Genomic DNA, 12,446 nt, shown 5'->3' on the forward strand with positions numbered 1-12,446 from the left:
CGATGGCGTCACTTCCTGGCGGTGGCGGCGGCGCGGGGCCTTGCTTCCGCTTTCCGCTGCGGCGCGCGTTCGGCTCTCAGCCCGTTCGGTATCATGGCGGCTACGGCCACGATGGCGACCTCGGGTTCGGCGCGGAAGCGGCTGCTCAAAGAGGAAGATATGACCAAAGTGGAATTCGAGACTAGCGAGGAGGTGGACGTGACCCCCACGTTCGACACCATGGGCCTGCGGGAGGACTTGTTGCGCGGCATCTATGCCTACGGTAGGTGGGCTCGGGGCGCGGGCTGGGGGAGCCCACTGAGAGAGCAGGGGCCCGCCCGGGGGTGGAGCCCGAGACTGGGAGTCTAGCGGCCCTGGCGGCTGGCGGTCGGAGGTGAGGCCTAGCCCGGGGGCCCTACCCGCTTTTGTGTCGGCTGGTTCAAGTGTTCTCTGTGCAGGGCGCCGTGCTGGGTCCCGCGAGGTTTGCAGGGTCCTCTGTGCACTCCCAAGTCATTCATTCAGTGGATGACTGTCTTGTAACTAACAGGTGCTAGGACGTGCGCGGCTCTAGGGACTAAGGGCTTAGCAGTGAACCAGACAGGCCTAGGGAGCTTAAGTTGCATTTGGGAGAAAGACGAAGTGGTAATGGCTACGAAGAAAATAAAGCAAGTTAACTGAATCAAGCATGACTGGGGTAGGAGAGAGTTAATAGGGCAGTTAGGTTTGGGGCCTCCCAGGCTGGCATTTGACCTGAGATCTGGGACAAAGCCTATTATGAGTAGATTATGGTAGAACCGAGCAGAGAGAGAAGCTGGTCCCAGGGCCCTGCAGCCTGAAGCCTTGTATATTTAAAGAAGAAAAAGAATCCCCCTGTCCTGGGAACCTAGGGGCGAGATTGGGGCGCGGGAGGGGCACAACCAACAAAGCGTGGTGCCAGGTGATGAAGAATTTGAATTTTATTTCTAAATCCAGTGGGAAGCCTTTGGAGGGTTCTAAACAGGGAAGTGGTGGGATCAGATTTACAGTTACAGAGGTGGTCCTGGATGTCTGAAAACCGGGGGGAGGCGAGGCAGGAGAGGAATCAGGGAATGTTAAGAGGCTTTTGTTTCAGTCCAGGGAAGCGATGATGGTATTGTGTTGGAAATGGAGTGCTGACAGGGTTTGATTATGGGTTGAATGTGAGGCTCAGAGAAAAGTCCTGGGTGTGTGAATAACTGGGTGGGTGATGATGCCCTCTTTTCTGGTGGGGGACACTGGAGGGAACTCTTACTGGATGAGTGGAGCTTGAGGGACCTGTGAACTATCCAGTAGGACATGTAAAGGAGGCAGCTGGGGAGCCTGAGAAGAGGTGGGGTTGGGGATGCAGATGGGAGTGATCAGCACTTGTGCTTAATGCCTGGGACTGGGACAGACGTCTTTTCTATCCAGCAGTCTCTGACACTGTGACAGTTCAGCACAGAGAAGGTGCTGAGGGAATGGGAGGTGAAGAGCCATAGCAGCCAGGCCTAGTAGTGTGGCTGACAGCCCTACCTGCCTCTGAGCACCCAGGACATCGCTGCCCTAGAAACACAGTTTTTAGTTTCCAATCTATGTGCTGGGTCATCATGAGGGGTTATATTTCCTTTTGTGTTAGATAGGAAAGTGTATTATATTTTAGAAAACTACCAGAAATTGAAGTATGCTGTGTTTATTTTCTTGCACAATAGAGGGATGGTGTTGTAGTTCATGTAGCTGCATCAAGCAGGAATATGATCCAAGCAGTGGATGAAATGGAGTTCTAGGTGATATGAACAACTTGCAGACTTACTACTGGTTGGGATTGGTGACTACAGTACTGATTGGTTTATCCTCCTTTTTTACCTTAAAAAGTAATGTCACAGAACCCCCAGCAGTGAAGGTTATTGTAATGTAGCCAAACAACACACAAGTAATTGGAGTAGAGTGTGAGCCTCCCTCACCCCCATTCTCCAGGAGTAACCACCGACATTCTTTTTTTAACCTCAGGTCTCTGTTTTGCCACGATGTTCCTTAGAGAGAGTTTCTGTATAAATAAGATTGTGTGTTAGTATGAAAATCCCCTTCAGCCTAGTACTTCATTCAGTAGCAGTTTCTTCCGAGCTTAGTATGTTGGACATTGGGTTATGAGTAGGTGGGGAATTTTAAAAAGATACCATCTTCCCCACAGGGAGCTCCAGTGATGGTTTTAAGTATGCTGTCCTAGTGGCTAGAGCTCATTTTTTTGTTTTAATTTACAGGTTTTGAAAAACCATCAGCAATCCAGCAGCGAGCTATTAAGCAGATAATTAAAGGAAGAGATGTCATTGCACAGTAAGTCTGCTCATGCAGTAGGAGTCAGGTGCTAGTCAGCACAGGAATGTGTAGTTCAGTGCTTCTCCATTCAAACACCTTTACCAGCTCTTGACTTGACTTCAGCTATAGGCTGTTTTTATTTTTGTGTCCTCCACTCTAGAAAGCATTCTTCTTTTTCTTTAAGCCAGTTTACTTACTTATCGTTTGGTGTATGAAACTATGCATTAGTACTCTTTTAATAGCTATATTTCTGATTTGCCTAATTTTTGAAGACTCATTTACCAAAAAAAAAAGTCTGAAATTGTAGAAAAGAATTATATAAAAGGTAATCTTTTAAAAAAAAAAAAAAAAAGGTAATCTTTTCCTGCTGCCTGTAACACCCATTCTACAGATTCTGCAGTTCTGTAACCTCGTGATGCAAAGGCCACTTTTACTGTCCTTATCACCTGTGATTTAAAGGTTGTGCCTGAGTCCTACCCCCTTGTGGTTAAGATGTTGGTTAGGGCATTAGGGTCAGTGAAGGGGGGACTCTCCTTGGAAGAAGCTGCCTAAGTGCTTCTGCAGCCCACTGCCTCAAGAGTACTCCTGCAGCAGGGGTTACATGAATGGGAGCAGTGTCATGTAGCCCAACATTCTATATCCCATTTATCTATGTTTTCTTTACTAGATCTCAGTCTGGTACAGGCAAAACAGCCACCTTCAGTATTTCTGTCCTCCAGTGTTTGGATATTCAGGTAATCTTAAACTTTAATCCTCGGAAATACTTCCTTTACCTTCTGTAACTACAGTGTTCAAGAAGTACGGTACTGAATAAGCATTTAAGAGAATCTTAATTGTACACTAATATCTGAGCTAATATCCTGTCAGAAATTCCTTTTTATTTAAACAGTTTTTAAAAAGTTTATTGAAATGCAGTTGATTTGCAATGCTACATTAGTTTCAGATGTACAGCAAAGCGGTTCACATGTTTGTGTGTATATATATATATACACACACACATAGATATATACTTTTAAAGATTCTTTTTCATTATGAGTTATCTATTTTATATGTATAGTAGTGTGTATATTTTAATTCCAAACTCCTCTAATTTATCCCACCCCCCACCCTTTCCCATATAATAACCATAGATTGTTTTCTATGTCTGTAAATTGGGAGGTTTTTTTTTAACTAGTGGAAATCCTTGTCTGCAAACAAGAGTCCTGACTAGTATACCTTATTATTGCTGGTTATCTGGTTTAAGTAATTTCAGACTTGCTTACCTGAAATCAGATGTGTGGTTAACATGAGTTGTCTTATATTCAGTTGTCTTATATTCAGAATAGATCTGAGTCTGAATATGTGCAGTCTACCTGGAGAAGGGAATAGCACCCCACTCCAGTATTTTTGCCTGGAGAATTCCACGGAGAGAGGAGCCTGGCGGGCTACAGTCCATGGGGTTGCAAAGAGTCGGACACAACTGAGCAACTAACACACACACACACCTCTCGAAAATATTGAGGTTCTCTATTTTCTGACAAAAATTATTTTCCTAGGTTCGTGAAACCCAAGCTTTGATCTTGGCTCCAACAAGAGAGTTAGCTGTACAGATCCAGAAGGTGAGGTGGTTAAAGATGGCAATGTCATATTTGCAAGTACACTTGATCCTTGAACCACGTGAGTTTGAACTGCGTGAATCCCATTTATATGCAGGTTTTTAAAAATATATACATACTACAGTACTGCCTGATCTGAAGTTAGGTGGTTCCAAGGATAGGAAGGGCTGACTGAAGTCTTTGTGGATTTCTGACTAAGCTTAGGTTTAGGGGTGTCTGAAGTCAGTATATAGGCGTCACCCCTAACCTCCCTCCCTGCCATTCATCCTGGTCAGGCCAGCTGATTGACTTAATTGAATCTGTTTTTTCTCTTCTGTTGGGGTTTTTTCCCCCAATTCCTCATGTTTTGCCATAAATCACTGGTTTGTATAAAGTCATCTTTAGTTCTGCTTGTATGATTCCCCTTAGTTTTTTGCAGTCTTAGAATTATAACTTTTTAAAAAAAAAGTCCATCTTTAATAAAAATAATTGTAACTATTTTGTTTTTATAGTGTAAACACTGTGGACATGGAAATGTGTTTGTTAAGACGTTAATATTGTCTCTGGGTGGTAGGATTGTGAATTTTGCATGTTTTCTTTTCTATAGTTTCTAATACATACTGTTTTTATAATAAGAAAACAGTAAAACTGACTTCATTCTGATGCAGAAAAGAGTGGAAAGAGGAGACTTGGGCTGTCTGTAGTTTTATGATAGAGGTAATAGCATAAACAATACCTGATGGTCACTTTAAATTAGAATAGAAGCAGTCTTCGTTTGGGGAGAACTCAGATGTATCTGACTTTAGAGTGGTCTTGGGGCAGACTTTGGACATGAACCTGTGTTTTAATTCAGGGCCTGCTCGCTTTGGGTGACTACATGAATGTTCAGTGCCATGCCTGCATCGGGGGCACCAATGTGGGGGAGGACATCAGAAAATTGGACTACGGACAGCACGTTGTTGCCGGCACACCTGGGCGTGTTTTTGGTGATTAATTGCTTTTGTCTATAAAAAATGCTTCACTGATAGAGGACTATTTTCATTTTGATATGCTACCTGATAACTTTTTGCATTTGAGTAACTTTTAAGAAGTGGAGGGAAGGTCTCTGAAATGTGATGAAAACTGGTTGAAATGACTGGCTCTTTACTTATAACCTGACCTCTGCTTATTTGGAAATCTAATTTTATAGATATGATTCGTCGCAGGAGTTTGAGGACACGTGCTATCAAGATGTTGGTTTTGGATGAGGCTGATGAAATGTTGAATAAAGGTATGGATAGCGAGTTTTCTGGAATTGGGATGTATTTCATGTATTTCCACTCAAATACATGAAGACAAGTAAGTGAGGACCCCTATGCGACAGCAGTTGTGCTCTTAATACAGTGACTGGGAAATGTGTAACGGCAGCTGTCACCTTGCTTCAGTAGCAGCTGTGACCAGTACCTCAGAGTCTTCATGCCTCTGTTCCCTGCACTCCCCTCCGCGGTCTTACTTCCACATCAGGGGCCGGGTGGGTCATCTCTAGATACTCCGGTCGCCCAGTGTAAGGGGAATAGTTTCTTTTTCAGGAGTCACCAGTAACTCATGGGGTTCTTCCCAGGTGTTTTTCTGGTCCCTGGTTCTTGAGCAGTTCTCTTAGAACCTAGAGGCTAATGCTCTCCCTCGGAGCTGCCCTCCACCCCACGTCTGTCTGGGGCCCCTTACCTGGAGGTCCTGCTAGTCAGCAAAGTTAAAGGTACAGTTACTACAAAGTGAGGTCTCCAGACCAGTGACATCTCTGTCAGCTGGGAGTGCATTGGAAATACAGCGTCTGGACCCCGATCTCAGCAGTCAGCGCCTCGCAGCTGCCTGCCCCCTTCTCATGTGCCTGTATCCTAGCCCCATCCTGCAGAGACGGTGGTGTGGTGACCCAAGGGTGAGGTCTTTATTCATTCATCCTGTACCCTGTGAAATAATGTAAACTGGTTGCATTATTTAGTAGGGAGGTTTTTAAGTCAAGATATCATTGATATGTAACATTTTCAGGTGTACAACATGACTCAGTATCTCTGAGAGATTGGTATTGAATGGGAGGTTTTTTTTAATTGAAGATTTTTTGGTGAAAACCCAGATCTCTGGATTTACTTAAAATATGGCAGGTTTGGCCACCTTGGGTGTACATCCTCAGGGCGCCAACAGCTGGAACTGAGGTATGACCACCTGGCAGAGGCCCAGGGCTGTGGGCTGAGGTTTATGTTGCTTTTAACTGTCGGCATCCAGGACTCTTGGGTAGGACTCTTGGGTGGGATCGTGGTCGCTAGAGCATGCCAGGGAGAGAGGAGGGGTGTGAGAATTTGGTCCAGCTCTGTAAGAAGGTTGCTTGTGAAATCTCATACCTTAAAACCACAGTGCTACATCTAAGTAAATGAATGATTGATGTGCGACTTGTGTCAGAGTGTGCAGCCTTAAAAATTCCTGTGTGTCTCATTCCTCATCCCAGGTTTCAAAGAACAGATCTACGATGTGTACAGGTACTTGCCCCCAGCCACGCAGGTGGTGCTCATCAGTGCCACACTGCCCCATGAGATCCTCGAGATGACCAACAAGTTCATGACCGACCCCATCCGCATCTTGGTAAAACGGTGAGGATGCCCTATTTCTCAAGAGAGACTAAAATATAGCATAGTTGTATCAGGTTTTCAGTTCAGTTCTGTTGCTCAGTCCTGTCTGACTCTCTGCGACCCCAGGACTGCAGCACGCCAGGCTTCCCTGTCCATCACCAACTCTTGGAGCTTGCTCAGACTCATGTCCATCGAGTCGGTGATGCCATCCAATCATCTCATCTTCTGTTGTCCCCTTCTCCTGCCTTCAGTCTTTCCCAGCATCAGGGTCTTTTCCAGTGAGTCAGTTCTTTGCCTCAGGTGGCCAAAGTTTTGGAACTTTAGCATCAGTCCTTCCAATGAATATTCAGAACTGATTTCCTTTAGGATTAACTGGTTTGCTGTCCTTGCAGTCCAAGGGACTCTCGAGTCTTCTCCAGCACCACAGTTCAAAAGCATCAATTCTTCGGCTCTCAGCTTTCTTTATGGTCCAACTCTCACATCCATACAGAACATGAAAATTCTTTTGAAAAGCAAGCTTTTATATATTCTCCTTGGATTCAGTAATTTCAGATATAAAAATTTGCTGATAGTATTTATTTATCAGTGAGATTATTTGTCACTGGGAATAAAATGTGTATTCTATTCAACAGCCAAGCATTTTGTTTAGAACCATATACAAGGTGTGGTTAAAGGTTCAGACAACCCTGTGCTTGGGCTCATGCAGTGGAAGTGGTGACTCCTGGGAGGATGTGGCCGGTGGGAGGGGTGGGGATCTAATGACCAGACCCCTGTGCTGCCGGGATTCAGACTGGCGCCTGGGCTGTGTGCGCCCTCGTTTGAGTTGGAAGGATGAGTTGACGAAATTGTCTTTGTCCTCCAGTGATGAACTGACTCTCGAAGGCATCAAGCAGTTTTTTGTGGCTGTGGAACGGGAAGAGTGGAAGTTTGACACCCTCTGTGACCTCTACGACACTCTGACCATCACACAGGCTGTCATCTTCTGTAACACCAAGAGGAAGGTGCGTGGTTGTCCCGGCTCTTCAATGTCCTTGTGGCAAAACAAAAAGCAAAAATCATAGGACTTAGACTTTTTCTATTGAGGGCCAGAAGTACGTGTTTTAGGCTCTGGGTACGTGGTCTCTGCAGCATACACTTGGCTTTGCCCTTTAGATCAAAGTTTCCATGTGTGATGGGTGGACAAGCGAGTATGTCCAGGGAACATGTGTACAGGGTGTTGGTCTGGTTCCGTGATTGTAGGCTCAGAATCACTGGTTTGGATGGTACTGGAGCCTGCATTTTGTGAGCTCCCATGTGATGCTGATGTGCGGGTAGAGCTGAGAACCCTGGCAACTTTCCTTGGAAAAGGAGGATTTCGACTACATTCTAAAAAAGATGGGAATTTAAATTTCTAACGAGAACACTGACACACATATATATGAATTTTTTTAAAGAGAATTTTTGCCCCAATATTTGCTGGGCAAATTTAAATTTTCTGCACATCCAGGGAAGATCGGTGTGAGTTTTAAGAACACTTGTTTTATGAGTATTGTATTGGTCCTGCAGGTAATTGACATGAAATCCTGAATCCAGTCTCTGGTTTGGTTTGTGAGCTTACGGCAGCACGTGTCGATTCCATCTGTAGGTTGACTGGCTGACGGAGAAGATGAGGGAAGCTAACTTCACCGTGTCATCCATGCACGGGGACATGCCCCAGAAGGAGCGAGAGTCCATCATGAAGGAGTTCCGGTCGGGTGCCAGGTGGGTTGGCTGCGCCCTCTGCTCCTGTGCTAGGGCCACAGGCCAGCATTTACGGGGTGTTACCTGAGCTCAGGGAGGTTGCCGACATGCTTGGTGAGCAGGGCAGCCACGGTGGTGTGATAGACTAGGCTGAGGTGAGAACTAACCTTAACTAGAGGATCAGTTGTCTTATTTCGAAGCATATTTTTCTTGTTTCAAAAAAAAATGGGGATTTTCTGTTTATCCTTTTGTATTGGTTTTAGCTTAATCCCGCTGCAGCTGGTGAACCTGCTTTGTATGATTTCTTCCCCTCAGTGTGTATCAGACTTGCCTTGTGGCCCAGGGTGGGGTTGTCTTGAGACCATTTTCTGTGCTCGGACCGGATGGGTGCTGCGCTGTGCTGGCGCCCATGTCCTGGCTGTGCCTGTTGGCTTTCAGTTGGTTAACTGTGTTTCTCAGACCTGCATCCTTACCCCTCTCCCGTTGACTTTTGTTTCATCTGTGTTGAGAGTGCTGGTCTTTCTCTTGGGGGTTCTGCTTGAGTGTCCAAGTTCAGAATCACTAGATGTCTGGAGGATTTAGCCGTTACCTTGGAAGTACCCACCTGCTTTACTCGGGCCTCTGTCCTGAGCCCTGCTCCGTCTGCGCCAGCTCCCCTGGTGCACGTTTCCTCCTGCACATCTGGTTTCCAGACCTAAACTTTAGGTGAATTTCATGCAACCAGCATAGTGTTGGGTTTTGTTTTTCCTCTCCTTTAAAAAAAAATTGGTTTATTTGACTGTGCCAGGTCTTAGTTGCAGCTTGTGGAATCTTTAGTTGTGGCTTGTGTGGTCTTGTTCCCCAACCAGGGATTGAACCCAGGCCCCCTGAATTGGGAGCTAAGAGTCTTAGGCCGTGGACCACCAGGGAAGACCCTGTTTTTCCTCTTCTTTTAATCTGATGATGATTGCTATCTTTTAATTGGAACATTTAGCCCAGTTTTGTTTAGTGTAATGCTGTTTATTTACTGTTGTTTGTTCAGTCACTCAGTCGTGTCCAACTCTGTGACCATGGACTGCAGCATGCCAGGCTTCCCTGTTCTTCACTATCTCCTGGAGTTTGCTCAAACCCATGTCCATTGAGTTGGTGATGCTATCCAACCATCTCATCCTCTGCTTCCCCCTTCTCCTCCTGCCTTCAGTCTTTCCCAGCTTCAGGGACTTTTCTGATGAGTCAACTCTTCACATCAGGTGGCCAAAATATTGGAGCTTCAGTTTCAGCATCAGTCCTTCCAGTGAATATTCAGGATTGATTTCCTTTAGGACTGACTGGTTTGATCTCCTTGTTACCCAAAGGACTGTCAAGCACCACAATGCTAAAGCATAATTCTTCGGTGCTCTTATATTTGTTTTTAAATTTTATAAGATAAAATTGTGTATCTTTAAGTGTATTTTACTTGTCATTTCTTTAGTTTGGATTTTATTCTTGTTATTCCTTTCTTCACTTTTTATTTTGGAAGATGTTTGTATTTTATTTCTTTGTGTTATTTAACTGCTGATGATGCTGAAGAGTTATCAGCAACTGTGGTACTTTTATCGTCTCCCCTGAGGGTATAGAGAACTCGAAACCCTTGACTTTGGTGACCCCTCCAGACTTGTGTCGCTGTTTTCATGTGTTTTAATTTACATGTATTTCAACCCCCACAAGACGTTTTTGCTTCATATAACGAAACGGATATAATTCATATCATAAATGCTTTGTGCTGATCACACTCATTAGTCTTCTTGCTTTCCTTTATCTCCGAACAGCTTCCGTCAGGGCTGCGTTTCCTTCTGCCTGAAGAATGTCTCTTATTGCGTTTGTGTCAACTGGTCTCTGAAAATGTCTACTTCATATTACAACATCTCCTGATGTTGAAGGAGGCACTCCAGGGGGATTGGTCCCAGGAGTCCCGTGGACATCAAACTCTGGGCACTCACATCCCTTATGTGAAGTGGCCCGGTGCAGTTGGCCTTCTGTGTTTGGTGTTTCTTGGTTGCCGTTGTTCCTGTCGAGACGCCACTCCTGTGAAAACTGTTTTTTCTGCAGGCTGCTCCTTAGGTCTGTTTTTGTTTGTGTTGTGTTTGAGTGGTTTTCACCCTCATGGGTCCATGTGTGATTTGGTCTTACTCCTCCTGTTTGGAGTTTGTATGGCTCTTGGCCTCACCCCTCAGGTGGTGCTCTGGCTCCATTCTTTGCTCTCCCTCTGCAGCTCCAGTTACTAGTGATTATCTGGTAGCAGCAACACCTCTCCTGTTTTTTTGAACTTTTTTTCCTGTTATATTGTCCCTTTAAACTTTGAATGTTTCCAGACCAGTGATGTCCAGTAGAAATGTAAATTGAATAAACATATGTTATTTAATCCTGTATATCATTTCAACATATAATCAGCATTAAAAAATGAGGTTTTTTGCCCTTTTTTTTTGGAACTAAGTATCCAAATATAGTGTGAATTTTACACCTTCAGGCAATCTCATTTTCAGACCAGCCACTCCAGTGCTTTGGGAGCTGGTGGCCTCAGCATTGGATAGTGTGGGTCTGTGGTGTGTCAGATTCTGTCCTTTGTGAAGGACAGGGTGGTGTGAGTTGCACTTCTAATTAGAAGACACTGTGTTTGGTGTGCACCAAGATTAGTGAGGCTGGTGTACTTGATTTTGTTAGAAGTAAAATGTCCTCAAGTAGTGGTGACTCTAAACAAATTAAATGTAGTAAAGATATGTACACACACACACACACACACACATGTATTTTTTTATTTTAATGAGATAAGCACATGACTTAAGTAACTAAGTAAACCAAACACGCCTTCTGAATGGGGCTTTCTGGTGCTGCCTCGCACGCTTCAGCCTGCAGAGAGACCAGTGTGAGGAGCCCTAGTGTGTTCGTAGCTGGTCTGACCCTTTTCTGCTAGGTGATTGCCTCAAATGCCTTTCTTTCTGCAGCCGAGTGCTCATTTCTACGGACGTCTGGGCCCGGGGGCTGGACGTGCCCCAGGTGTCCCTCATCATTAACTATGACCTGCCCAACAACAGAGAGCTGTACATACACAGGTATGCCGTGCAAGCTTTTCCTTGGTTTCATTCTTGTTGGTGGATGTACTGAAACCTTCTTTGCTATGTTTACTAAACTGATTTTGCTTTATTCTTGAAGAATTGGGCGATCAGGTCGATACGGCCGAAAGGGTGTGGCCATTAATTTTGTAAAGAATGATGATATCCGCATCCTCAGAGACATCGAGCAGTATTACTCCACTCAGATCGATGAGATGCCCATGAACGGTGAGACCCTAAGTCTGTCTGTGATTGTTGTAGGAAGAACTTCCTGGTTCCTAGTTTGGGGCACTTGAGGTTTTTCCCGTTTTGCTTTGTTTTTATGAAGTCTTTTGTGAGCCTTTAGTTAACTTTATAAATTTTCATTTTGTTTGTATTATTTCTTATTGTTTATCTTTCTTCACTTTCAGTTGCTGATCTGATCTGAAAAATCTGCTCACTGGAGCCTCTTCACCTATTTTGTATCAGTTTGGATTTTGTATCAGTTTGGAAATATTTAGAGGCAGTTTCTATTTAAGGGGGTTTGTGCGAACTCTATTCTCAAGGAATCTCCCCCCTCCCCACCTCACCCCAGGATGAACTCTGGAGATGGGGCCACCTTTTCTTACCCATGTGTAAATAATGCATTGCTTTAAGTCTTTTTCATTAAACATTTAAAACTTTTCCCATAAATTCTAATTTGTATTTCTTAAGGTGGACCCAGCTTTTCTAGTGACCTACTGTCTGTCTGATCTCCTTTTATTCTGATTTTTGACCTTTAAGATGGTGAAATAGAAATGGTAAGCTGCTTGGCCTCTCCACACTTTCCCAGATTGGTACCCGATCCCATTTCTTAAGGATGGCAGGTGGAGGAGTCAGACCATCAGTACTTTTCTTTGGGTTGGCCTGGGTCTGTGTGCCTGGGTGCAGAGGGCAAGATAGGATCCCTGGGCGGATAACTGTAAGGAACTGTTCATAGCCAGGCTTCTCTGGATTAATGAGCCCACCCGTCATGGCTGAGGAGAGGCCACACATAAGGCACCATGGGTGATTCAGGGAGGGGCCGACAGGAAACAAGCCACAAGGGAAGACCCCTTAGAAACTCAGCCTAAATCAGATGTTGTCAAGTAAGGAAACAAATGCAGGTGTCCATATAAGTGTACCCTTGGGGATGATTCAAAAGCGGTATGTGATTACCAAAGGTTTCATAACCATTA

At 44.7% G+C, this 12,446-nt stretch overlaps 1 protein-coding gene across 1 annotated transcript; it reads left to right on the forward strand.

The window, feature by feature from the left end:
- Positions 1-14: 14 nt before the first annotated feature.
- Positions 15-11,922, forward strand: EIF4A3 (eukaryotic translation initiation factor 4A3). Its single transcript, XM_061144608.1, has 12 exons — positions 15-262; positions 2,235-2,307; positions 2,957-3,023; positions 3,825-3,887; positions 4,717-4,849; positions 5,053-5,133; positions 6,343-6,484; positions 7,326-7,464; positions 8,088-8,203; positions 11,143-11,250; positions 11,351-11,478; positions 11,661-11,922. The coding sequence occupies exons 1-12, from the start codon at positions 94-96 to the stop codon at positions 11,675-11,677; spliced, it is 1,236 nt and encodes a 411-aa protein (XP_061000591.1). The 5' UTR covers positions 15-93; the 3' UTR covers positions 11,678-11,922.
- The last annotated feature ends 524 nt before the right edge of the window (positions 11,923-12,446 follow it).

Source organism: Dama dama, chromosome 5 (genome assembly GCF_033118175.1).
Source record: "Dama dama isolate Ldn47 chromosome 5, ASM3311817v1, whole genome shotgun sequence".
NCBI lineage: Eukaryota > Metazoa > Chordata > Mammalia > Artiodactyla > Cervidae > Dama > Dama dama.